This window comes from Symphalangus syndactylus, chromosome 3 (assembly GCF_028878055.3).
Source record: "Symphalangus syndactylus isolate Jambi chromosome 3, NHGRI_mSymSyn1-v2.1_pri, whole genome shotgun sequence".
Classification (NCBI taxonomy): Eukaryota; Metazoa; Chordata; class Mammalia; order Primates; family Hylobatidae; genus Symphalangus; species Symphalangus syndactylus.
The window spans coordinates 137,876,915-137,904,345 of NC_072425.2; the positions used below are offsets into that span (position 1 = coordinate 137,876,915).

General features: G+C 48.9%; 1 protein-coding gene across 1 annotated transcript in view; it reads left to right on the forward strand.

Moving 5' to 3' along the window:
• GRIK4 (glutamate ionotropic receptor kainate type subunit 4) overlaps nt 1-27,431 on the forward strand; it is a 342,581-nt gene that overhangs the window by 136,035 nt on the left and 179,115 nt on the right. The window contains 1 exon segment of the mRNA XM_063636591.1: nt 20,628-20,792. Within this exon segment, the coding sequence (XP_063492661.1) occupies nt 20,628-20,792 (165 nt within the window).

Genomic DNA, 27,431 nt, shown 5'->3' on the forward strand with positions numbered 1-27,431 from the left:
TTGTGGCCGGACACTTGGGTTGCTTTCACCTTTTGGCTGTTGTGAATAAGGTTGCTATGAACATGGGTGTACAAATATCAATTTGAGTCCCCGCTTTCAATTATTTTGGATATATACCCACAAGTGGTATTGCTACATTGCTACATCATATGGTAATTCTATTTCTAATTTTTTGAGGTCTTACATTATCCGTTGTGTGTGTTTTTTTGTTTGTTTGTTTTTTGTTTTTGAGACGGAGTCTCGCTCTGTTGCCCAGGCTGGTGTGCAGTGGCGCAATCTCGGCTCACTGCCAGCTCCGCCTCCCAAGTTCACGCCATTCTCCTGCCTCAGCCTCCTGAGTAGCTGGGACTTCAGGCGCCTGCCACCACACCTGACTAATTTTTTGTATTTTTAGTAGAGATGGGGTTTCACTGTGTTAGCCAGGATGGCCTCGGTCTCCTGACCTCGTGATCCACCTGCCTCGGCGTCCCAAAGTGCTGGGATTACAGGCGTGAGCCACCGTGCCTGGCCGCCAGTATGACTTTTTTATTCAGCTGACACTGGGATGCTCTGAGGTTGTTCTGAATAGTGAAGCAGCCCCGTCAAAGGGTGCCTTCCGCGGGGATTCCTCCTGTGGCTGTGTGTAGGGGGTGCTGGAGCAGGAGGGCTCTGAAATGAGGGAAACTGGGAACACCAAGAGTTGAGTTGTGATATGAAAAGGGTCCACGCCAGTCGTTCTAAGCTGGGGGCAATTTCTCCCGCTCTCCCTCCTCCAGTGGACATTTGGCAGTATCTGGAGGCATTTTTAGTTGTCACAACTGGGAAGGGTGCTACTGGCATCTACTGCGTCCTCACAAGGCAGGAGGACAAGTTTCTGCCTTCCAAAGAGTACATGAGGCCTCTTTATAAGGGCCTTAATCACACTCATGTGGGAGGAGCCCTCGTGGCCTAACTACCTCTTAAAATCCCCACTGCTTAATACCTTCACATTGGGGACACCTGAAATTTGAAAACAGATACATTCAAACCGTCACCCTAGCGATGCTGCTAAACTCCCTGCAATGCACAGAGCAGCCCCCACCACAAAGAATTACCCAGTCCCACATCAGTAGCGCTGAATATTTCCAAGTTGGCAGAATACGATAGTGTCCCTCTCTGTGCCTACGGTTGTGACTTTAAATCTCTTTGGCCACAGAGTGGGAAGACCCCGAGAACGGGAGTTCCTCTGAGAATGTGCGTGCATCAAACTCTGTTTCTGTCTTTCTCTGTTTTCTGCTTGGCGCTGCCTCCTGCTCTGTCTTGCTAATCCTGTATTTCTGTTCTCCCCCTTTCTTCCCTTCCTCCTCTTCTCTCCTGCCTTCCTCTTTCCTTCCTTCTCGCCTTCCCCGTTCCCTTCCCTCTTGTCTTTTTCCTATTCTTCCTTTCTCCCTCTGCTCCCTCTCCCTTTATGAAGATTGGAAGTTTAGTAGGTTTATGGTCTTGGTCCTTAATTTTTAGAGTGGGTAATTGCGTGGGCTCTACTAAATGAAATTTACTAGCTCTTTCCTTCCGTGGCATATGGCATCGGAATGGGACTGCTTTTTATCCCCTGTGGTAAGTGATATTTCTTTCCCCTTGTCCCTCTATGCATTTTGAATATTCTGACAACAGCCAACTAAGCATCTCTTTCAGACAACAGCTCTTGAAGAAATTCATCCAGACAGCATGAGTTTATCCAGAAAAGAATACCAAGGCAAGTTAGTTTCAAGGAAACAGGCAGGTTAGTGTCCAGGAAAAATACGATGCGTAATATGAGTTTTTGAGAGAGGACAGACCTGAGAGGTGTTTGTTTTGTGAAGTGCTTTAAAGTTTAAAGTATGTTTGAGGCTTCTGCAGACGACTAAGGAATCAGTGTGTTACGGAGGTCCCAGCCTCAGGGAGGCTGAGGGGACGGGGAGCGAGGCAGGGTTCACACCCACATCCTAGATATGGCCTCCACCAGGAGATACTCTCCAGCATGTAGAACAGTGACTTGATATTAATACATATCTCTTCCCTTTCACCTTTGGAAAATGGCAACAGACAAATGATGAGAGATTATATGAATATTATTTGAAGGAATGATCACAGGAATATTTTGCTCTTGCCCCAGTGTGGGGCCCTAGCTTGGACTCAGAACGCCCATGTCCTCCTGGATAAATACTCCCTTCCCTGTTCTGGCTCCTTCCCTGGGGGATGACAATGAATAAAAAGACCCATTACTTGTGCTTTGATCTCCTGGGAAAAGAGACAGAAAACTCCAAGGTGGAAACAATCAAAGTAATGGCCCTCAAGATTTTTCTACCCATATTCTTGCGAAGAACTCAAAGCCATTCTAATCTGTCATTTTCTCCTGCTTGCGTTTTTCCTTGGTGTGGTCAGACCTCTGGCTCCCTTGGTACTTGCCAGTTTTGATCGGAGGCCACAGGGTCCTGTGTTGTAGACTGTAGCAGGCATGATGCTCATTTATTCACAGCTTTGGCTAAAATGTAGAGATAAGACCCTCAGTGGTGCTATGGCTTAGGGTCACCCCGTCTAGAATCAGGGATGTAACATGATGGAGATTGACAGATGGGTCAGAAGACAGCATGGAGTGATGTTCGCCCAGGGGTGAGTGGATTCTTGAGATGGCACCTTCCAGCTGCCCCGCTGAGCTCGAGTTTCAGAGTCTGCCAGGCACCTAGTTTGTGATCTCTACCCTCCGTCCCCTGCCCCGTCACCATCTCCCCAGTTCATCCATGAGTCTTTGAGAACAGGGGCCAGAACTGCTTCATGTCTTCATGTCTTGTGTTCTCAACGGCATCTACCCCACTTGTGCCTGGCGTAAGGTCGGCGCTCAGTAAGTGCAAGTCAAATTGAATTATCCCAGACAATGAAGCTGATCTGGGCTCGGTCTCCCCTGGAGGTAATAGGCAGACCTTGCCTGGCATCTTTGTCTGCACTAGACCCGTTAAAGCTCCCAGCAGCCCCCATCACTCCTGTCGCTTCTGCCTTCATTCCCGCTCTGTCCCATAAGTTGTCCAGAAGGCTGTCACCGGTGGGCCATTAGACAAGACAAATGGGCAACTCCAGCCCACTGTTCCTTTCCTCCAGCCTGGCTGTTTGTGCAGTGAGTCATGAGACTGGATATCCCGGGCACCGAACGGCCATAGTCATGCATGTGGGCTAGCCAGTGCTGGCTGGCTGAGCTTGCCCAGATGTAGCTGGGGGCTCTCCATGACTGCTTTCAAAAGAGAACACATGGGGACTATCTTCCTACCCAAAAGAAAACCTACAGGGAGGTGAGCCGGTCCACAGAGAGCAAGGAACTGTTTAAGGAGGCTAACTGGGAATATCAGTCAGGCATCCAGAGACCTTACAAAGTGGCCATATACATAGGGCACTAACTGCAGACAGAATTGCTGGTGATGCCAGGGACTTTATTCATACATTTTGTTCCACGGGTCATGTTCTTTAGCTAATTGTGGGAGTGTGAAAGATGAAGGGATAGACCAAAAGGTGAACCTCGTGAAAGTCCAACAATTAGCTCATATCAGGGTCAAGTGCTTAACATGCCTAACATTTGCCTGGCTCTGTGCTGAGTTATATGGGAGTTACAGGATGAGAGGAGACTCAGCTCCTGCACTTGGGGTGTTTCCGGTTTAGACAGCAGACCAGGGCACAGGAAAATGGTTCTCTGCAGCACCTGGGCAGCTTGGTTCTGTGCGTGCCTCTCCGCCTCCATGCGCATCCTCCCAGTGGCTCTGTGCTCATCCCCGGCTCACCTGCCCTCCCGGCCCTTTTGGCACACACAGAGCCCCCACTCAGCAGGGATGCCAAGCCCATCACACTTCACCTGCCCTGTCAGAGTGCTTCCTTCCAACCCATCTCCAGAGCAACTGCTTACTCAAGAGTGGCAGCTGCATTTCCCTTGCTCCCCAGTGCAACCTTCAAACATTTCCCCCATTCTTGCCTGGTCCAAGTCCTCCCCTGCCTTGTGCCTGCCGCTCTCATGTAGGGCTCCCAGCCTTCCTCTCACCGCTGCCCTGCTCTGGTGCCATCATCCTCAGTGCCCACGGGGCCATCCCGCTGGCGCCATGGCCTTGGGGATCCTCGGCTGCCTCCCTTCCAGTGGCCTCTCCCACTCCACGTCACCGTCGCAGCTGCACTCTGAGTCATGGCAGCCCTTGATGCTCTGCTTCTAAAACCATACATGTCCAAATCCCATGGTCTGAAAACAGCATCTTACTGAATCTCACTATCTCATTCCCCTGCTCCCGCCCTTCCACGTATCCTGGTATCCACATATTCCACACATTTGCAGCCTTTCCTTTCTGCTGGGGCTAACCCATTGGACAGCTTTTTCTGGGTGTTACTCCCTTTCCCGTCCAGTGGAAAAGGCCCAGTCCATCACCCCCGCCAGGTCTCAATGGTACCTTCACTCATTAGTCCCCAGTCCTGCCCACCCACCTGATCACCTCCTACTCTTAGTTGTGACATCTGCCTGCCTTGCTTCTGGCTGTGCCCTGAGGCTGCTTTCAGAAACACACCAACATCTCTTCATTTCAACTGGGTCCAAACAGAAATGTATTTATGTATCAGAGCAGCTATTCCAAGCCCTCCGCTGAAGCCACCTTCCTTATCTTTGTCAGTCCTGCTAGTGGAAAATGAAGATGAGACCTTTCCTCTTTTCCAAGAAAATAGAAGCCATCCAGCTCAGCCTCTCTCAACACCCCCCACCCGCAGCAAATACTTATTTACAGCTGTATCTGTCAGCATCGGTTAGACCTGCACTACCCAGTGCTGTAGCCATTAGTATTGAGCCCCTGGAACCTGGCTTCTGGATGGAGATGTGCTCTAAATGTAAAATGCACACTGGATTTTGAAGTTCTGGTATGAAAACAAGAATACAAAATACATAAATGATTTTTTATATTGACTAGATATTAAAATCATAGGATTTGGCTGGGTACAATGGCTCACACCTGTCATCCCAGCACTTTGGGAGGCCAAGGCAGGAGGATTGCTTGAGGCCAGCTCCACTCCGTTGCCAGGCTGGAGTGCAGTGGCATGATCTTGGCTCACTGCAACCTCTGCCTCCCAGGTTCAAGTGACCTCGTGATCTGCCCACCTCGGCCTCCCAAAGTGCTGTGATTACAGGTGTGAGCCACCACGTCCGGCTGCCTTGCATTATATTTCTATGGCTCAGCTCTGAGTGGGAACAAAGGGACCTGAAAACCAGCCTAGGCAACATAGTAGGACTCTTTTTTATTTTCCAAAAAAAAAAAATTACAAAAATTAGCCAGGCATGGTGGTGCTCACATGTGATCCCAAGCTACTCAGGGCTGAGACAGGAAGACTGCTTGAGCCCGGGAGGCCAAGGCTGCAGTGAGCCAAGATCACACCACTGTACTCCAGCCGGGGCAGCAGAGTGAGACCATGTCTCAAAAAAACGAAAACAGAAACAAAACATAGTGTTTGTGAAATTTGGTTAAGGAAAATATTAAAATTAATTTTTTAATTTCACCTATTTCTTTTGATGTTATTTTATTTTATTTTCTGAGACAGAGTCTGGCCGTGTCGCCCAGGCTGGAGTGCAGTGGCACGATCTCGGCTCACTGCAACCTCTGCCTCCTGGGTTCAAGTGATTCTCCTGCTTCAGCCTCCCAGGTAACTGGGATTACAGGCACTCCACCACGCCTGGCTAATTTTTGTATTTTTAGTGGAGATGGGGTTTCACTATGTTAGCCAGGCTGGTTTGGAACTCCTGACCTCACGTGATCTGCCTGCCTTGGCCTCCCAAAGTGCTGGGATTACAGGTGTGAGCCACCGCACCTAGCTTCTTTGGACGTTTTTAAATGTGGCTACTGGAAAATTTAAAATGACATATGTGCCTTGCATTATATTTCTTTTCTTTTCTTTTTTTTTTTTTTTTGAGACGGAGTCTCACTCTGTTGCCAGGCTGGAGTGCAGTGGCATGATCTCGGCTCACTGAAACCTCCGCCTCCCAGGTTCAAGCAATTCTCCTGCCTCAGCCTCCCTAGTAGCTGAGACTGCAGGTGTGCACCACCACGCCCAGCTAATTTTTTTTTTTTGTATTTTTAGTGGAGACAGGGTTTCACCGTGTTGGCCAGGATGGTCTCAATCTCCTGACCTCGTGATCTGCCCACCTCGGCCTCCCAAAGTGCTGGGATTACAGGTATGAGCCATGTCCGGCTGCCTTGCATTATATTTCTATGGCTCAGCTGAGTGGGAATATAGGCTGAGCCACGAAAACAAAGGGACCTGAAAATGTAGTAGCTCCAAGATCAAAGTGTTTTTCTTTCACACATAAACCTGGAGGTAAATAGTAGTGGTCCAAGGATAGAGGGTGGCGGGCGGCATTGCCGTCAGCAGCACCTGGTCGCTATATGTTCTTGTTGTCATTACCAGCCAGAAAAAAAGGCCAGGAACATCCAGGGCAAGGAGATGAACTGGATGTTCTGGTCACTTTACTTCCATTTGCTAGTCCAGGTTTAGCCCATGGCCTCCTGAGTTCAGGGAGGCTGGTAAGTGTGGTCTGAGCTAAGTGGCCATGCGTCTGTGTCAAACATAGGGTATCATATGATTAAAAGGAAAAAAAGGAGAAGGCACCCATGAAGGGGGAGCCGTCCCTTCTCTCACCCCAGATGAGCCTGCACCTGTGCTCCAGACTCCCTCCATCTGGCTTTTTGCGGGGCTTGCTTCAGAAAGCACTCTTTTCTTCTGACTTTCTCTTTCCCTTCCCGCTGGCACCTCTTCTGAGCCCTTCTTATCTTAATTTAAACACCCTTCCTCGGAGGGTGTGCTTCCCCCCACCGATTGTCCTAATTACCTGCCCTCCCTTCCCAGACCGGCTGCTTGGCTCTCTCCATTCTCTTCTCAGCCACTCCTCCACCTGCTACCATCTAAATGCTGCCTAACCTCTCCCCTGGAAGGGCTCTTGCTAAAGTCCCCGGTGACCTCCTAGTTGCCCAGCCCTGTGAAGAATGCTCAGTCCTTGTTTTATCTGACTTCTGTTCTCCTTAGATCCTCTGGTCTAACCATTGCTACTCAGTCTTTTTCCCTACACTCTCCCAAATGTTGAGTCCCCAGAGTTTTACCCTGGTTCTTCCTCTCCTGTTACTCACCATCCTATGCCAGATCCAAGTTGTCATTATCGCCCTGACCCTGGGGACTCCCGGGTCCCCATGTCTCCAGCCTGGATCGTTATCTGGAGAGCCAGACCAGTAACTTTTTCTGTTACTAAACAGTGTACTCGAACTTAATAAATACTACACCAAAATCATCTTTGCCCTTCTCCAAAAACAAAAAAGAACAATCTTCCTCTCTATCCCCCTGTATTCTTTATCTTGGTTACTGATGTCACTATCTAAATTGTCAGTGAAACCAAGAGCCCTCTCACCTCATCCCAACCCCCACTGATTTTGATTCTGCCCGGTTTATCTCACTAGAATCTGCCTCTTCTCTTTGATCCTCTTTCCCTGCCCCTCAGTACCTGTCTCATTTCTCTTTCCTGGACTATTAAAGTAACCCTCAAGCTGATCTTCCCAACTCGTATTTCTGTTCCCACTCCAGTGTATCTATGGGAGTGATCGCCCTAAAATGCAAATCTTATGATGTCATTGCCTGTCAGAAGCCCTCCTCTTGTCCCTCAGCACCTTCTGGACCTTCAGGGTCCATCCCAGTTCTCCAATGAGACACACAGGTTCTTCATGCCCTGGCTCTTTTCCTCCCATCTGCCTTCCCTGCCAGGTGCTCAGGCCCCTCCCGCCGGCTGAGCCAGTCACCACACACTGGAACACACTTTGCTTCCTTGCTTCCCTGGGAAGCTCACTCCCCTCCTTCAAGGCTGACTTTTGTGTGAAGCCTGGCAGGTAGTAGTCACTTAGCACATGTGCGTTAGGTAAATGCATGAGGCCTTCCCTAAAACTTGCCCCACCACCTGGAGTTTGGTTTCCCTTTATCTGTGCTTCCTTAGAATTTTGTGATTCTCTCTATGGAACCACTTCATCGTACAGTAAAGTCTGGCTCTGTCCTCTGACCCCAGGATGCCCTCCAGAGTCAAATGACCCTGTCTTAGTCACCTGTGATTTCCCAGCACATGAACACCTGGTTCATGGTGGGAGCATCATAAGATTTTGTCATATCACTTACCGTATCGGGTTGTGGCTATTTGCTTGTATGGCCATGTCCTTCTCTGGACACTTTGAAAGCAGAGATACATCTTATCATTCTCTGCATACATAGTGCCTTGCTTAAGATAGGTGTTTAATAGGTATTTGATGAATTAATAAAGGAATGATTGAATGAGTGAATGCATTACCCATGTCAATTAGAAAGCAAAAGATTAAGTACTAAATGAATGGTGCACACAATAAGTGCTTTGGAGGATTTGAGGAGGGTGAAAGTGTGGGCTGGAGGAGTTCAACGCTTACCTGGGGCACAGTGGGAATGGGGTATGAGAATGAGGGTTATTAGGTAGGATTTGGACATGGGTTTTAAAAAATAGCTGAGAACGTTCCAGGAAGAGACCACCTGAATAAAAAAAACGGCAAAGCAACATGCTGTATTCAGTGTTCAGCAAGGACAATCTAGATGTAGCTAAGTGGTCATAGAATTCAGTAGAAGGTGAGTCTGCAAAGGCACGTTGGGGCCAGACTGTGGAGGGCCTGAGGGCCAGGCAGGTGCATCTGCAGTAGAGAGTAGCTAGGTTGGTGCAAGAGAGACTGGAGGCAGAAGACAGGGTAGACATATTGCGAAAGAAAGCAAGGAGTAGCGGCAGTGGGAACAGAAGTGGGGCAGTGGGAGGGAGGCAGATCCCTCAACAGTCTTTAGTACAGTCTTTAGAGCAGATGGAGGGGCTGTAGGGACAGGGAGAGTGCAAGGCAGCTCTGCCAGGGATTTGCATGAGACCAACTGGTGCTATGAAGTGAAACTGGGAAGCCAGAAAGAGCCCCCAGTTCAATAAAAAGATAATGGGTTACACTGGGGACACAGAATGTGGACATTTGGACATTTCTTATTAGTAGCCAGAAAAAGGAGCCTGATGTGTAGATGAGAAATTGGGGGTGGAGATAGGGGTTTTGGAGTTATCTGCATAGGGCTGATAGTTGGAAATTAAGTTTCTTAAGGGAGAAATTACACAATAAAGAGTGGCCTGTGGACTAAATCCAGGTTGTAAAATTGGGGGACACTTACATAGTGTCTAGCATTACATAGAAGAGGAAGGGGAGCAAGGGAAGAGGTTGGGGCATATGAGAGTTCTGGTTCTGTCAGCAATTGGTATGGTCAAGCTTTTTAATTTTAGCCATTCTAATAGATGTGTAGTCATATATCATTATGGTTTTAATTTGCATTTCCCCAGTAACTAATAACGTTGGATGTATTCTCACATGCTTACTTGCCACGTGTACAACTTCTTTGGTGAAATGTCTATTCAAATCTTTTTCCCAGTTTAAAAATTAGGTTGTTTGTTTTCTTACTATTGAGCTTTGAAAGTTCTTTACATATTCTGGGTACAAGTCCTTTATCCAGCATGTGCTTTGCATATAATATTTTCTCCCCACCTATGGCTTGTCTTTCATTCTGATCTTTTGAAGAGCATACATTCTAAATTTTGATGATGTCTACTTTATCAATTTTTTAATTTTATGGGTTGTGCTTTTGGTATCATACTTAAGAAATCTTTGCCTAACTCAAGATCACAAAGATTTTCTTCTAGTAGTTTTATAGTTTTAGGTTTTACCATTATGTCTATGGTCCATTTTTTTTGTTAATTTTTGCATATGGCATAAGTAAGGATTGGGATTTCTTTAACATATGGATATCCAAATGTTTCAGCACAATTTGTGTAAATACTTTTTTTTCCCCACTGTACCTTTGTTAAAATCAGTTTTCCACAAATGCATGGGTCAAAGTAGTAATTATGAAGGAAAGAATAGAAGTTGGCATAGAATCCCTCAAAAGCCAAGACAAGTTTGGCTCAAACATTCATGAAGTTCTCCTGCTGTCAGGCGAGGTCAATGCATCGGGGATAGGAAGAATTAAACCCCGAAAGTTGAAGACTAGATCAATGATGGGCGTACATTATAGGATGTGTGGGTTTCTATGAAAACACATTGTGGTGTACTTGCTCAGCCTCTGTGTTCAAGGAAGGCTTCCTGAAGGAGGGGATGTCTGAGCTGAGATAGTCAGTGTAAGCAAAGATGAGAGTGCAGAAGGAGGAGAGTGAGCAAAGATGTGCAGGCATGCAGCAGCACCGTGTGTGTGTGTGTGTGTGTGTGTGTGTAAGGGATGCTATGAGTAGTTCACTGTTTCTAGAAGGTAGAGAGGGATGAGCAGGGAAGCACAATATAAAGTTTGACAGAGTCAAGTCAGATCTTGTGTGCCGTGCTGAGGAATTCCATTTATTTTGAGGATGGAAGCTTTTAAAGCAGGACTTTACACTTCAAAGCACACACTCTGGCAGCTAGGAGAGGGTGTGGTTGAGGAGTGCCAGGTGGTGGTCGTGCCAGCCTGGAGGCAGGAAAACCAGATAAGAGTTAAGAGGTTGCAGTTAAGTTGTTGAGATGAAAGGACCGAAGTAGGGTGGTGGCGTTAAGACTGGAAAGAAGTGGACTGGTTTGAGAAATTTTGAGGAAGTACAACCAGAAGAAATTGGAGACTGGTTATTGGGAGGTGAGGAATTGGGTGAAGGCACGATGCCTGGGTAGCTGATGCTGCTATTAACTAAACGTAGGAATGTAACAGGAAGAATCTAGGAGGGAAAAGGTGAGTTTAGTTTGGGTCTTCGTAAGTTTGAGATGCTCTTCGGACTCATGGAGATGTCACCAGGCTGTTGGATATAAGTAAGGCATACCCATGGAGGCGGCTGTGAAATAGATCAATCAGGAAGCTCCTGGGAGGATGACAAGAAGAGGCCTCTGCAAAGACCTTGGATGTACCATCGTTTAAAGGGGAGGCAGAACATACCTGGAGGGAACAGTTAGAGCAATGAGAGGAGAACCCTAGGAGAGTAGTTTCATGGAAGCCAAGGAGGTTGATTAAATGAGATAACATATATGCTGTTCTTAGGACAGCCCCTGGCAGGTTGAAAGTCGTAACAGCTGGTGATATAATTAGACAAAGAAACGTTTACCAGTTTTGCAAAAATGATTGTTGATGTTGACTTGGCAGGTGCAGTTTGGGTGGAGCGGTGGAGACGGAAGGCAGAGTGCAGTGGGTCGAGGAGAACGTGGCATGGGGTGAAGTCAGCAAATGTTGAGTAGTCATTTGAGAAGCCTGGCTTGCATTGAAAGTGACAGAGAAGGGAGAGCCAGAGGTTCACAGCTGGTCAGGGTTGTCAGGGGAGGGTCTGCATAGGAGGGATGGGCCTTGACTTGTTAGCACAGGGAAACCAGCTGGCCTTGGGGAGAGGCTGAAGAAGAAGGAAGCCTGGTGAGGCAGAGTCCCAGGGGAGAGGAAGGAAGGCTGTGGGGGGTCTTGAGCCCTCGTTACCTGCGCTTTTTGGGAAGGTATGGGGCACAAAGTCAGCCAGCTCACTGAGAGTGGCCTCAGTTTAACCAGTGTGTGAGCTGAGAGCCAGGGGCTGAGAGCAGGGCGATGGCTGGAGGTGAAGGGTGGTGTTAGGGATTGGAGCCCAGCAATGGTTACAGGTGAAAGGCGGCGTTAGGGACTGAGAGCAGGGCAATGGTTGGAAGTGAATGGTGGTGTTAGGGGTCAGAGCCCGGCAGTGGTTACAGGTGAAGGGCGTTGTTAGGGGCTGAGAGCAGGGTGATGGTTGGAGGTGAAGGGTGGTGTTAGGGGTCAGAGCCTGGCAGTGGTTATAGGTGAAGGGCGGTGTCAGGGGCTGAGAGCAGGTAGATGGTTTGAGGGGAAGGGCAGTGTTAGGGGCTGAGAGCTGGGCAATGTTTAGAGGTGTGGGGAGGTGTTGGGGCTGAGAGCTGGGCAGTGGTTGGAGGGGAAGGGCAGTGTTAGGGCTGAGAGCCGGGTGATGGTTGGAGGAGAAGGGCGGTATTAGGGGCAGAGAGCAGAGCGATGGTTAGGGGCTGAGAGCAGGTAGATGGTTTGAGGGGAAGGGTGGTGTTAGGGCTGAGAGCCGGGCGATGGTTACAGGTAAGGGGTGGTGTTAGGGCTGAGAGCTGGGTGATGGTTAGAGGTGAGGGGAGGTGTTAGGGCTGAGAGCCAGGCAATGGTTAGAGGTGAGGGGAGGTGTTAGGGCTGAGAGCCAGGTGATGGTTGCAGGGGAAGGGTGGTGTTAGGGCCTGACAGCCGGGTGATGGTTTGAGGGTAGAGGCGGTGTTAGGAATTTAGAGTCGGGTGATGGATAGAGGTAAAGGGCGGTTTTAGGGGCTACGTTGTCTCCTCTCCATAATTTCTATATTGAAGCCCTACCCGCTAAGACGTCAGAATGTGACTCTATTTGGTGTTGAGGTAAGAAAGTTAAAACGAGGTTGTTAGGTTTGTCCCGAATCCAGTTCGACTTCTGTCTACATGAAGAGGAGCTCAGCACACAGGCAGGCACAGAGGGAAGAAAGACCACGTGCAGGTGCAGGGAGAAGGTGCCATCCGCACACCAAGGAGAGAGGTCTTGGAGGAAACCAGTCCTGCCCACGCCTTGATCTTAGACTTCCAGCCTCCAGAATTGTGAGAAAAGGAATTCCGGTTGTTTAAGCCTTCCAGTCTGTGGTGCCTTGTAATGGCAGCCCCAGCCGATGCTAAGGGTCTGTGGTGTGGGAGGAGCTGGCTGAGCAAGCTCCAAGGCTGGTAGTGGCCCAGCCTGGTGCCCCAGGTGGGAACGAAGGTACGAGTTGGTGGCGGGAGCGGCCTGCACAGTGATGTGATTTCCTCCAGCAAGAGGGATGACCAAGGACAAGGGGCTGAAGAGCGGGACACAGAGGACAGAGGTGCCAGATGAGTGATGGGATGGGCTGTGGCTGGGCCTCTGAGAGCGAGCAGCCAGGGTCAGCTGGGGAGCAGAGCTAACGCGCTCCCCAAGGTGCAAACCATCACTTTTTCATGTTAACACAGGGCTCTATCCGGCTGAGCCACACGGCCACAGGCAGTGTTATAGATACTGACTATAAAGACTCTCCAGTAAAACCTCTTTATTTTACCCCCGAAAAGGGTAAGAGTTACCGAAGTGCACGGAAATCTTCAGCAGCGAGGCTCTGGAAGAACGGAGGGATTAAGGAGGCTGCTTTTCCAACCTGACAGGTCACTTCTGGGCTGCTGAGAATTTGTGGAGGGAGAACCAGCCCCAGTCCAGTTTACCCAGGGAGCAGGAAGAGAGCAGCCACCCCAGGGGGACCCTGGAGGCCTCTGGCGGGTCATCCACCCTGGGGACCCCGTGTGTGGGGGCTGCTGTCTGTCCACTCATCGCCTAATGCTGACTGCACCATTGCCAGGCGCCACGTCTACTACTGGCTGTAGGGGATGAAAAGACAAGCGGCCTTGAATTATTCATTCACTCAGCAACCATTCATTAAGGGCCTACTGTGTCCAGAATTGTGCAGCTATGGAGATGAATCAGGTGTGGTCCTCACGCTGAAGGAGCTGAAAAGATAGACAAATCAGCATAATGAAAAAGTGGCTTGTGTCCAATGAAGGGTACAGAGGAATTTCTGTGGGAGTTCAAAGGAAGGGGAAATTAATTTGGGATGGGGAGTTTGGGAAGATTCAAAGGAAAGAAGGATTACTCTGGGTTGTTTTAAGTACAGCCATCTCTCAGTATCCACTGGGGATTGGTTCCAGGACTTCCCTTGGATACTAAAATCAGGGACACTCGAGTCCCTTGTGTAAAATGCATAGTATTTGCATGTAACTTATGCACATCCTCCCATATACTTTAAATCATCTCTAGATTACTTCTAATACCTAATACAGTATAAGTGTTATGCAAATAGTTGCTATACTGTATTTTTATTGGTGTTATTTTTATTATTGTATTGTTATTTTTTGGTTTTTTTTCCTGAAAAAATTTTTTTTTTTTTTTTTTGAGACGGAGTCTCGCTCTGTCGCCCAGGCTGGAGTGCAGTGGTGCGATCTCAGCTCACTGCAAACTCCGCCTCCCGTGTTCACGCCATTCTCCTGCTTCAGCCTCCAGAGTAGCTGGGACTACATGCGCCCACCACCACGCCTGGCTTATTTTTTGTATTTTTAGTACAGAGGGGGTTTCACCGTGTTAGCCAGGATGGTCTTGATCTCCTGACCTCGTGATCCGCCCACCTCGGCCTCCCAAAGTGCTGGATTACAGGCATGAGCCACCACACCCGGCCTTTTCCTGAATATTTTCAATCCACGGTTGCTTGAATCTGCAGATGTAGAACCCACAGATATGGAGGGTAGATTATACAAGCAGTTGAGGGAACTCACAGGTACAGATGGAAGGATAAGTACCCCTCCAAGGCGGTGTGCAAGGAATAGCCTGTTTGAGTGGTGGGTGTTTCTCGGGAAATCCAAGGAGAAAGAGAGCACTGTGGCTAGGGGGTCAGAGAGGGCTTCCTGGAAGAGGCGCCTGAGGGAGAGAAGAGCCCTGGTAGGGAAAGGGAGAACAGGGGACAGGGACAGCATTGGCAAAGGCATGGAGAAGAGTTAATGGGCCAGTCCAGGACTGTACATGGAGGCTCTGTCACCTTGTTGGGGGTGGAGGGGATGCTGTGACCGTGGAGGTATGTGGAAGCCAGACAGGACAGAAGGGGCCTGAGGCCATGCCAGAGACTCAACTGGGATAGCTCTTCAGAGAGTGGGGGGGTTCTGAGGTCCTTGAGCGGGTCAGTGGCTGTATGCCCTCTCGGGGTCGCCATGGCCACACTGATTAGGGGTGAGCTGGAAGGGGCCGCAGTGGGGAGGAGTCCCCTCTAGTGTTGACACAAGCATGGGACAAGAATATGGAGAGGAGTTTGGGGGTGGAGAAGGGCACAATCAAGCGGCTCCCCTTTTCTTGGCATAAGCCTTAGAACTCAGAACTGGGCAGAGGGTGAAGTGCTTGGGGCTCATGGGGAGAAAGGCTCAATGGAAATGCAGGGGATCCTGGCTTCCTGGGCATGCCGGAGGCATCCTGAGTCCACCTGGGTTGGAAGAGTCATTGTGCACTGAGGCCCCATGGATGGAAAGAGGGGGAAGCCCGGGTCTCTGAATGCATCTCCCTATCTCAGCCCTGCCTTTGCTGTGGCTCCAGACCTCCCAGCCTCACTGTGGCTCGGGGCTTCTCTGCAGGGCAGTCTCTGGGGCTGGAGGATGTGCTGGATCATATTGTTCCTCATTAGGCAGCAGCTGGGGACTCCGAGCGTCCCAGCCCAGCCAGGCAGCCAGGCCTGGGGGACGCAGTGCAGGCTATGAGCGTTCGCTGCACATTAAGTCTTGAGCAAGCTGCTCTCCTTCATCCATCTGGTCCCAACTCCTGGGACTACTGAAGAAGCGTGCTGTTTGGAAACTGCCTGCTGAGGACATGTTTCTCTGGTGTCCCAAGAGTGCCTGAGCCTCTACCTTGTCTTTGATGTCCACAGCTCTGGAGTCTGGGTACCTGTTGTCATCCTAATTATTCTTATCCTCGTATGTTTTATGCCAACCAACCACTGGTTGAGGCCATTTCCAGCCAAACATGAATCACTGTCGAAAACCTAATGAAAAGTGGTCCCTGAATGGCACGGGGGTTGGGAGGTAGAGAGGACAGGATTTTAGATGTTAGTGAGTTGGCAATGACCTGCCTAATAACTTTAAGCACAGAGTTCTGCATTAGATGCTGTGGGCAGGGAAAGAGGAATGGGGTGAAGAGAGGACCTCATCCTCCTGTTAATAGAAGATTCGCACGTTCCCTTTTTCCCACCTGCTCATTTTCCCTCTGTCTCAAGGTGTGTGCAGTGATGCTCTGTGAGCTGACTGTATGCTGTTACATGGCAGACTGGTGTCCAGGCTGCCATAGCAAAATACCACAGACTGGGTGGCTTACCCAGCAGAAATGTTTCTCAGTGTTCTGGAGGCTGAGAGTCCAAGGTCATGGTGTCAGGCAATTCGCTTCCTGATGAGGACCCTCTCCCTGGTTTGCAGGTAGCCATCTTGTTCTATCCTCACGTGGTGGAGAGAAAAAGAGAGTGAGCTCTGCTGTCTCTCTCTCTCTTTTTTTTTTTTTTTGGAGATGGAGTCTTGCCCTGTTGTCGCCTAGGCTGGAGTGCAGTGGCACAATCTCGGCTCACTGCAACCTCTGCCTCCTGGTTTTCCTGCCTCAGTCTCCCGAGTAGCTGGGATTACAGGTGCCCAACACCACACCTGGCTATTTGTTGTATTTTTAGTAGAGATGGAGTTTCACCACGTTGGCCAGGATGGTCTCGAATTCCTGACCTCATGCAGGTAATCCATCTGCCTCAGACTCCCAAAGTGCTGGATTACAGGTGTGAGCCACTGTGCCAGGTTTTGTTTTTGTTTTGTTTTGTTTTGTTTTTTGTTTTGTTTTGTTTTTTTGAGACAATCTCATTCTGTCGACCAGGCTGGAGTGTGGTGCCGTGACCCTGTTGGCTCACTGCAACATCTGCCTCCTGGGTTCAAGCGGTTCTCGTGCCTCACTCTCCGCAGTAGCTGGGATTACAGGCACACACCACCATGCCTGGGTAATTTTTTTGTATTTTTAGTAGAGACAGGATTTCACCATGTTGGCCAGGCTGGTGTTGAACTCCTGACGTCAAGTGATCTGCCCGCCTCGGCCTCCCAAAGTTCTGGGATTACAGGCGTGAGGCACTGGTGTCTCTTCTTATAAGGACACTGATCCTATCAGATCGAGGTCCCATCCTAATGATCTTATTTAACCTTAGTTTTGTCCTACAGACCCTATTTTTTAAGGCAGTAATATTGGGGGTTAGAACTTCAGTATATGAATTTGGGGGGACCTGCTGAAGTCCATAGCACACTCTTGAATGTTTACTTTGCCAAAACAAAATGGGAATAGGTGGAACTGCTAGGCTCCAGAGCAGACCCTTTGGTGTGTGCTGCCTCCTGTGGTACAGGGGTAATTGTGGCCTTTGTACATGATGAGGCAGAGGCAGGCCCAGCGTGACTCTGAAACATGAACAACTACATCAAAACATTCCCAGTTCCCAGGCCCACAGGGGACATGCTCATTTTGTGAGAGATTATTTTACTACCTTATTTATCTTATTACAAGTGATTGTTAAATAGTTAGTAGGTTGTAGATGGAAACGTTGGTAACAGTGAACTTATTTAGCCCAAAGGGAAGGATAGCTGCCTCCGCAGTCTGAACACCATCTCACTGGGGTGGAGGGAGGACAGGGAGAAGGGAGGAGAGGGAGTTACCTGAGGGAGTTTTCAGTGGTCCAGGGGCAAGTCTGTTGCTATTGGTGTTTTAGGGTTCATTGACAGTCTGTAAATGGAGGCTTCCTTTACAGTCCCTAGAAGCCTCATGCACGCTCCCTAGTGCACCCCCTGCTTAGCAGCAAATCCTTGAGTTTTTATAAGAAGGAAGACAAGCTTGGTCAGGGTGCAAGGTCTGGAGTCGGGCTGACCTGGGCTCACCTCCCTCCTCTGTCATGCTTCAAACCTGTGAGAACAGGCAGATCACGACCTCTCTGACCTCCAATTCCTCATGTCAAAGTGAAGATAAAACATCCACCTCAGGGACTTGTTGCAGAGATGAAGTGAGTGTCCACTAACTGGTTATGCTGACATTGTAGCTTAATGTAAAGCTCATGTGTCAGGGATCCAGTGTCTGTCCAACTCATGCTGGATGGCACTGCCAGTTCCTGATATTGTAGATGTCTCTTTTCCTTGTTCTACAGCTTGGCTAATTTTTTCCTATTTTATATATTTATTTTGTGACAGAGTTTTGCTGTTGTTGCCCAGGCTGGAGTGCAATGGCATGATCTCGGCTCACTGCAACCTCCACCTCCCGGGTTCAAGTGATTCTCCTGCCTCAGCCTCCTGAGTAGCTGGGATTACAAATGCCTGCCTTTTTTTTTTTTTTTTTTTTGTATTTCTAGTAGAGATGAGGTTTCTCCATGTTGATCAGGTTGGTCTCAAACTCGTGACCTCAGGTGATTCATCTGCCTCAGCCTCCCAAAGTGCTGGGATTACAGGTGTGATTCACTGTGCCTGGCACTTATTATATTTTTAATAGCAAAACATTTTTTCCCACATCAACTCTCATGTGGAACCCCAACCCCTAAAACGGATGCAGGTGGAATTGTGAAGGTTGGAGCTGGTGTGGGGCTGGAGACCCCAGGCAGCCTCCCCTCCACTTCTTGGAGGAGCCCAGGGGCCTGCCAGGGAGCACCATTTGAGAAGCATTCCTCTAGGCTGCCCCGCTTCCTTTCTAGTTCCAAGGTCGTCATTCTCTTATGCCGCAGTGTGACTGTCTTGGTTTCTGCTTTCTCAGTAGCCATCTCATTCTGGTCGTGCTTCCCACAGGTCGGGGTGTGGGGGTGATTTAAATGTTCCCAGGCTCTTCAGTCAGATTTATGGTGCTCTGGTCACTTCTGCAGGTGGCTAATCACCCCAGGTGTGCGTGGACTTTGCTAGTTAATTCCCAGAAGTCCACTTGATTGCCTCGGACTTGGGATGTATCTCTGTAACCCCATGCATGGCCAACCTGAGTAAATGACATTTAACTTTTATTATTCAATGAAGTTATGCATGTAAATAAATCCATAAATCAAGGAAGAAATGCTTTGCAGTATTCTGTGTCCTGATTTTGGGTTTGTGGGATGGATTACAGTGAGTATGGAGCAATACACAGAAAAGACAGCATAGAACCTGGATCTCTGTGTCCACGCAGACATTCAAGGGCCACATGTCAGTGAAATGTATTTGGCTTGATTCCCTGTGTTGCTTTTCTGAGTTCTCAACCTCTGAAAGATAAGGTTGATATTCCTTTTAATATAATGCCTTTATTGAGATATAACTTGCATACCACATAATTCACTTAAAGTGTATAATTCAGTGGTTTTTTTTTTTTGTATATTCACAGAGTAGTGAAACTATTATCACAATTTTAGGAACATTTCATCACCCCCGAAAAGAACACCACATGCATTAGCAGACACTCCCCATTTCTCCCAACCCTAGGCAACCACAAATCTTTCTGCCTCTGTGGATTCAGCTATTCTGGACATTTCATATGCGTGGAACTGTCCAATATGTATTTTTTGTGTGTGTCTGGCTTTTTTTACTTAGCCTAATGGTTTGTTTGTTTTTTCAGATGGAGTCTCGCTCTGTCGCCCAGGCCAGAGTGCAGTGACACTATCTCAGCTCACTGCAATCTCTACTTCCTGGGTTCAAGTGATTCTCCTACCTCAGCCTCCCGAGTAGCTGGGATTACAGACGTCATGCCACCACACCTGGCTAATTTTTGCGTTTTTAGTAGAGACAGAGTTTCACCATATTGGCCAGGCTGGTCTCGAACTCCTGACCTCAAGTGATCTGCCCGCCTCAGCCTTCCAAAATGTTGGGATTACAGGCATGAGACATGTGTCCAGCCACACTTAGCATAATGTTTTTAAGGTTCATTCATATTGTAGCATGTATCAGTACCTGTTATTTTTTATTGTTGAGTAATATTCCATTGTATGGGTAAACCACATTTTATTTATCAGTCTATGGACATTTGGGTTTCTTTTTGGCAATTATGAATAATGCTGCTATGTATATTTGTGTACAAGTTTTTGTGTGATCTTCATTTTTTTAACATCTCCATCAAGAGAATTAAGAATCTCATAGCTAGATTTATTGAGTGCCTACTGTGTGCAAGATCCTGTGTTGAGCCCATGCCATATCCTGTAATCTTCACAATAGCCCAAGGCTCTCTCCACTTCCTAAAAGCAAGGCAACTGAGGTCCCAGAGCTGTGGAGGGCTGGAGCTGGGATTGGAAGGCAGTTGTTTGTGATACCATAACACTTATCCTTAACACTGCTCCCAGAAGTTGGGCAACTGTTCGTATTACACCACTGCAGTCATCCACACTGAATAAGTCACGCTGATTAAATCTGTGTGCTGTGCCACTTCCATACGTTATCTTAGTGAATCCTCACACCAACCCTGTGAGGCTGTCCTACTCTTTCTAATGTTCAGTGAGGAAAAGAGGTTCAGAGAAACTAAGTAGCTCTCTTTGGTGGCATGGCCCATCGGTGTCAGAGCCTGGGGAGCCAGCATTCAGCAGTGTCTGGCAGCTGCTCCTTGAGGCCACAGCCCTCCCTCACAGACCTGGCATCCTTTAACCCTCTCTCACCTCAGGGAGAGTTTCTCATATGTTCAGAATACCATTTCAAAGGACAGCCATTACCCGCCTCACTTTGCACAATGCCTGCTTGCAGACAGGTATCCAAGTATCAGGATGCCCGCACCTGGGGTCTTCGTGCAGACAGGACCCCTAGTGGCCTGCTCTGGTATTACAGGGTTCCTGAGGCATGCATCCACATTAGAATTCACTTCTACACCTGGCTGCAAACCAAGACCCTTAAGCTTGGAGAGAACCTGCTCTGGGGGACGGTTCTGAGCAAGGCAGGATGGAGAGGGACTTGGGGCACTGCCTAGAAGAGGAAGGTGGCAGCAGGGGGAAGCTGGAGAAGGAGGAGGGTGACAGTAGCGGTGGAGTACCAATTGTCTCCGTGTGGTTGCCTGCCCACAGCTGCTATCTTGGACGACCCCATGGAGTGCAGCAGAGGGGAGCGGCTCTCCATCACCCTGGCCAAGAACCGCATCAACCGCGCTCCTGAGAGGCTGGGCAAGGCCAAGGTCGAAGTGGACATCTTTGAGCTTCTCAGAGACAGCGAGTACGAGACTGCAGAAACCAGTACGTAGACTGGGCAGGGCTGCCTCTTCCTCTGCTGGCAGGGGATGGATGAGCAGTGGTGTAAGCTGCACCCATCAGTCACCAGGCCTCTGAGATATCTGATATCGCTATTTCCAGAGGAAGGAGAGGAACTTGAACCAGGAGGTCCTGTGAAGCTCTCAGCCTGGATGAGATTCCCAGGTTTTGTTGCGAATCACGTGTGGAGTAGAATTAAGACAGGATACCCATTCATTCATTCATCCACTCATTCATTGCTTTATATATTGATTCATTCATCTTCTGGACATTTTGTCCACAAGTCCCTGAATGAAATCTCGTGTGTGATAAGAGAGACGGCCAGCCCAAGGGTGTCTTAGCCATTACACATCTGACTGCTTACCTCGCTTCCTTATGCTAAGGGCGGTGTTGTGGGAGAAACTGGGACTTGGGATGGAATTTGACCACTCACTCTCTGGGTAACCTCAGATAAGTCACTAAGCCACTTATCCTATCCTATCCAAACCTCAGTTTCTTCATCTTTAAAATAGGAATACTAGGCTCTATTTTGCAAATCTTGCAGGTTGTTAGGTTGTTGTGAGGTGTTTTGTTTTGTTTTGTTTTTTAAGCAGAGTCTTGCTCTGTCGCCCAGGCTGGAATGCAGTTGCGCGATCTCAGCTCACTGCAACCTCTGCCTCCCGTGTTCAAGTGATTCTCGTGCCTCAGCCTCCCCAGTAGCTGAGATTACAGGTGTGTGCCACCATGCCCGGCTAATTTTTGTATTTTTAGTAGATACAGGGTTTCGCCATGTTGGCCAGGTTGGTCTTAAACTCCTGACCCCAAGTGATCTGCCTACCTCAGCCTCCCAAAGTGCTGGGATTATAGGCATGAGCCACTGCACCCGGCCTATTGTGAGATTTAAATTTTTTTAAATGTAGGAAAATCTGTGAATTGCGGTGTTTTACAGGCATACATAGTAGGTCGCTCAAGTCACACATATGGAGTCCCAACTATGCGCTGGGTACTGCTTTTGATTCTCACCTAAGAGTTAAGTGTTATCACTTCCACTTTAGAAAAGAAACTGAGGCTCAAAGCCATTGAATCATTTGCCAGACCACAATGGCTGAGCTGGTCCTGGACCGTGTGTGCCCAGCACAGTCCATGATACCTCCCTACAGTCCTCCGGCCTGTTGTTTGTATTACCCTGACAACTTTACAAGACTAGGCCCAAGTTAGTGGGCTAGTGGCTTGTGGCTAAGCTGGAAATGGAACAGCTCCAGTTCAGAGGGCAGGAGAAGAGCCCCTCAAATCAGAGACAATAGTATCTATTCCCTAAGACTTTGAAGAGTCCCCGTCTCCTCCCTTTCTAACCTGTTTCAACCTTTGACCATACTCAGTGGCAAAAATAAGTAAACAAAACAAAAGAACAACTTGCTCAAATACATCTGTTCTTCCATCTGAGGATCCAGTAATGCTCCTGCCTGGGCTATTAGGGTTGCAAGAAAATCAGTACATCCACACCGGCCCAAACATCACATGTGGGGTGTTGTGAGATCCAGAAAAGGTAAGAAGCGATGCAGGCAGTGGCTCTGGAGACTCCCCAGCCTTTCTCCCTCTCACAGCTTCCTTCATGCTCCTGTGGTGTTGGATCCAGGCTCTTCCCTCTCTCTTAGTTTGGGTTCCCTGGTTTATTCATCATGTACTTGTCCATAATGACTACCCAGACCTGATTTACTCTCTGTTTATTCATTCAGAAACTTTTATTGAGCATTGACTCTATCTCAGGCATAATTCAGGATATCAGGCATTGGGAACAAAGCAGGAAATAAGATAGATGTGCTCCTGCCCTCAGGTAGCTTTCAGTCTGTCTTTAGGGTGCACATCAGGAGCAGCTTCCCCCAGTGCCTCTTAATGTGCATCCCCAAGGTCTGGCTCCGACTGGACCAGCTCATCTTGCAGTGTGGCCAGTCTTACAAGTTGCAGGTGTTGGCCAGGCTGCCTAATAACTACCCTTGGACAGAGGGTCTGCTCCCGGTCCCTCCTGGTCCTATGACTGAGGGAGGGCCATACCATATAGAACAGGGCCATTGAGGCCAACAGGATCTATAGGCACAGATTCCTCCCCAAGAAGGCATGGAGGAACAAGGGCCAAAATAGTCCCTCATTTATTCATTCAGTCAATAAGTGTTTAGTGAGTGCCTGTTATATTTTATTCTAGGCCATGAGGATTCAGCAGGGAGCAGACAAGAATCCTAGTTGTCATAGAGGTTAATTTCCAGTATAATGGAAGGAACATTCAGATTTCCCAGTATCTTGCAAATGAAATGAGAAATGCTAGCAACAACTCCTTGTGAACCCCCAGTCCAGTCCACAGTGTTTCCTTGTCCAGTGGGGCAGGTCTCAGACAAGGGTCCAGATTTCGAAATAGTTTAGTAGTCCATACTTTGAAAAGCCAGCCCCTCTCTTCTCAGTTCTTCAGGGCTTCTCTGGCAGAAATGAGGGAGCCAAGATTTGCCCGTCATGGATGGCATCGTTAGCAGATGTAAATTTCCTCTTTTAATGACCCATGCAGCCTGACTTAGTAAAGTCAATATATGTAAAACATTGAGCCAGATGAATCAGGGGAATAAAGGAAACAGATATCTTTATTCCACCTTATAGAACTTTGGACATCTTTTTAATGGGCTTCTTTTAGGCACCAGGTATTTTCTTAGCAAGTGGCCCTCAGTTCAGTTTTTACATCTCAGTGTGTTTGAGGTACGATTAGCATTTGTTAGGAAAGGGGACTTCTGGATCTTCCCACTCCAAAGGCTTTTCACCTGAAGCCAGAGTGCTCCTCCACAGTGGGTTTTAAACACTACCCAGGTAAGGTTCATTGAAAGGTTCCAGCCCAGTTCTTTCCCTCCCAAAGTAAGAGGGCAGGTGGGTTGTGGCTTAAGCACCTACCACCTGTTGGCTATTGCAGGGTGGGGCAGCGACAGTATTTGGGGAAGGGAGGAGGGAGACAGGATCTCTGGGTGGAGGAGACCCCACAGCTCTGTGATCCCTACTTTGGCGAGGCTGTGTGGTATAAAAATTCAGAGCATGGGTTTTAGAACCAGACTGACCAGCATTAAATCCTGAGTCTCCCATGTATTAGCTGTGTGATGTAGACAGGCTGTTTAGCCATTTTGTGCCTCTGTTTCCTCATTCATAAAATGGGAGCGATGGTAGCATCACCTCATAGGGTCACTGGGAACAGTGTAGGAGAAACGCTTGGCACCGCATGTAGCAGGCCTTCAGGAAGTGGCAGCTGTGGCTTTTGTTGTTGGCTTTATTCTCTCACCCCACATTTGAACAGGCTTCCTCCCAACTAATTACCAGCCTCCCCCTCTCTCTTGTTTCAAAGTTCAGCCCTGCTTATGTGGCAGCACTGTCTCCAGGGCTGTTCTCGAGTGGCCTGCCTAATGTCAGCATCCATCGTAATTGGATATTCCCCTTCTTCTTCCAGTTTTCTGGGCTTGATGCATCTGATAGCTCTGAGCCTTTTAAAAGTTGTGGTGAGCCACCTCAAGCCAGCTGCTGCCCGATGCCAAAGGCCGTGGTTTGCCCTGGGCTAGTGGCCCAGGGCTAATTCGCATCATTAATTTAAAAAAATGCAAGTGGCTCTGAGGCCCTGGACAATTGCCCTAACCCTACACCTGTCACCCTGTGGCCAGGGACTCTGCTTCAGGGGGATGAAAGAGACCCTAGTGATGATGTCTTTGATTGTGGAAAGCAGAGGTTCTGATTGAAGCTGGGGCTGTAGCACTCCAACAGGGCACAGTTGTGCCTTACTTTGAGTAACAGGGATTTCAGAAAGCTCCGTCCACATCACACTTAATGAATCCTATTCAGGGTGGGAGAGTCAGTTGAGGGAAGCAATGGTTATTTCAAGAATCAAAGATTATGAAGTGTAAAGAAGCTAACGATGCTGGAAGCCAGAGGTCAGCCCCCTCGTCTGATGGTTGAAAGCGAGGCTCTGAGATGGAAAGTATCACACGGGGCATTAATTAATAGCCAGCCTGGAAACTGGAAAGATATGAGGAGAAAATCACCCCCTGTTCTCTTGGGTTCAAATAGACAGATTTTCATATAATGGGTTTATTTAAAGTGAGGGTCACTTGTAAAGCTTTCTCCAGCCTGCATCTGACATCCCCCACCTCTGCCCTTCCACCATTATTGCCTCAGGCTCTTGGTGTTTGACTTTCCAACTCCTTCCACACAGCCCACAGATCTAAAATAACAGAGATGGACAAGACCTATTAGGTCAGCTCCTGTCCCACCTGGCCCTTCCTTCTTTCCCTTCCGTGTCTTATCTGAACCTCAGCCTTTGTTCTGCAGGGAGCTACCACAAGCTACCTCCTCTGTTCCTAGAGATCCGCGTTTCTCCTGCGGCTAATGAATTAGAGCTTAACTAAGCGCCACCCTTTACCATTCAAACAACCTGAGGCCCTGTCCCTGCTGCTGCTGGAGCCAGTTTGAGGTTTAATTTCCTGCAGACCCAGAAGCAGTAGCTTCCCTGTCGACCCCTCCCCTGTGCCTCAGTTTGTGAGGCCAAGCATGCTATCAGCTGTCCACACAGTTTCCCCTTGAAACTAGAGGCGCCCTGGTTATCCGGGCCTCTTGTGGCTCCAGTGCCCGGTGCATAGTGTTCTAGCTCCACATGGCTGCACCTCCTGCACAAGCTTCCGAGCTTCTCACAGTCTCCACGAGCATGACCTCTGGTGATTCAGAGCTGCCTCTAAGAAGTGAGGGCTAGCATCCCTCCTTCAGTTCAACAGAATCAATTGAAGTCGGCTTAAGGAAAAAAAAGTAAGAAGCCAGAAGAGAAAGGCATACAAATAGTGATGAGTCATTCAGCAAACATTCCTTACTCCCCTTCTCGGAGCCACTCACATCATAGGCATGAGGTGGGCTCAGTCATGCATTGAATTGCTGTACTTAGAAATCATCTGGTCCAACCCCTTCATTTTACAGATGGGGAAACTGAGGTTCAAGATCTTCTCCAGGAAGAAGTTCAGATGTACACATCTGCAAAATGACACCATCTTAGGTGGCTCTCCAGAGAACGTGCCAATGAGTGGCACAGACAGGGGAGCAGGAGGTCAGAACTAGGAGACAGGCGGAGCAGGCTGTGGGGTCAGGTGAGGCCCCTGGCCAGACCTTAGAATTTTGATTGATGAAGAGAGAGAAGAAGGCATCTGGGTAGATGGCATAATAGCATGAGCAAAGGCTTAAGGAAGGAAGAAAATGGGATACACTGGGATGCAGTGACAGACAGTATGGCTGAAACAGAGTGTACGTGGGGGCAGAGGAGAGAGCCTGGCTTCAGTGTAGAGCCGGTTTTGGAGTTCAATGCACCAGGATTCTAATCCTGGCTCTACCAGCACCCTGGGTTTCTCTCCTATGCCTGACAGCTCTCCTCTGTAAAATGGGAATAAGAAGAGTTCTCACTTCATGAGGCTGTTGGGAAGATTAAATGAGATGGTGCTTAAATGTTACTTAGTAGTAGTAGAATTCATATAGTGACTCCTCCCTCTCAGGGTTGTTGTAGGGATTCAGGTGACATGTGTGCCTGGCACTTGGAAAGCCCCAGTAAATGGTATTGCTGCTTGCACGGTAGCTTGGGACCAGGTGAAGGCTTTGCGTCATACGCTGTTGGTGAGGAGAGGTGATGGCTGTCTGGAGTTCTTGGACACCAGGGGGCCCGTCATGGGGCGTGGCACTCCCGCCGTCACACACTTTCTTCCTTGGCTCGAGGGCCAGCAAGGCCAATCCATTTAGTCCCCTGTCTACTCCCAGAGAGTTCAGAATGGAATGCGTTCCGGACAGCTTTGGCACAAGAGAGGAGATGGTTCTTTGGAAGTGATGAGGCAATTGTTTGCCTTGCCCTGGGATGGCCAGGGCTTCACGTGTACTCTGTGCAGTATAAACAGGCTCAGAGGGAGACTGCACCCTCTGCTCCATTCAGGCTGCAGCATCGGGAAGTGCTTCCATGTGAAGGACTCTGAGTTCTCCCAGCCCTCCGCAGTGCACATCTCTGTGAGCCCCGTGGGGCCAGGGTTGTTTGCCATCTGGGCCCAGAGAGCACTGAGCAGCTCCTCACTGTCAGGCAGGACGACCTGGCCCCCTGGGTCCATCCAGGAAGCTGCTCCTTTCCTCCAGGGGGCTGCAGTCAGTGGCACTTACCATTAGCCCCTCTGAACCATCTGCGACACAGCCGCACCCTCCCCTCCCTCAACTGCTCTGTCCGGAGGAGGGAGCCTGTGAAGACACAGGAAAGGGGAAAGGAGTAAGTTCCATGACGCCCCTCACCCCACCACCCCCGTCCAGCCTGGGCTTCTAAGGGGTCTCCAATCCATGCCAGTGCTGACATTTTGAGAGGAAGAAGTCCCTCCATGGGGCCACCACACCCCATTATGGCCTTTTATTCCAGCAGCTGAGCCTTCCAACTCCTCCACTGCCTGGGAGGAATAGGTAAACGCATCTCCCTCCCTTCCTGTGCCTCCTGCAAACTGCTCAGATGGCCTAGGCCTGCAGGATCAGCGTACAGGGGTTCCAGAGCTGAGGCCCTTTATAAATGATTTCCATCTCTACTGAGCAGGGCACGCTTCATAGGGAACAAAAGACCAATTCCTAGAT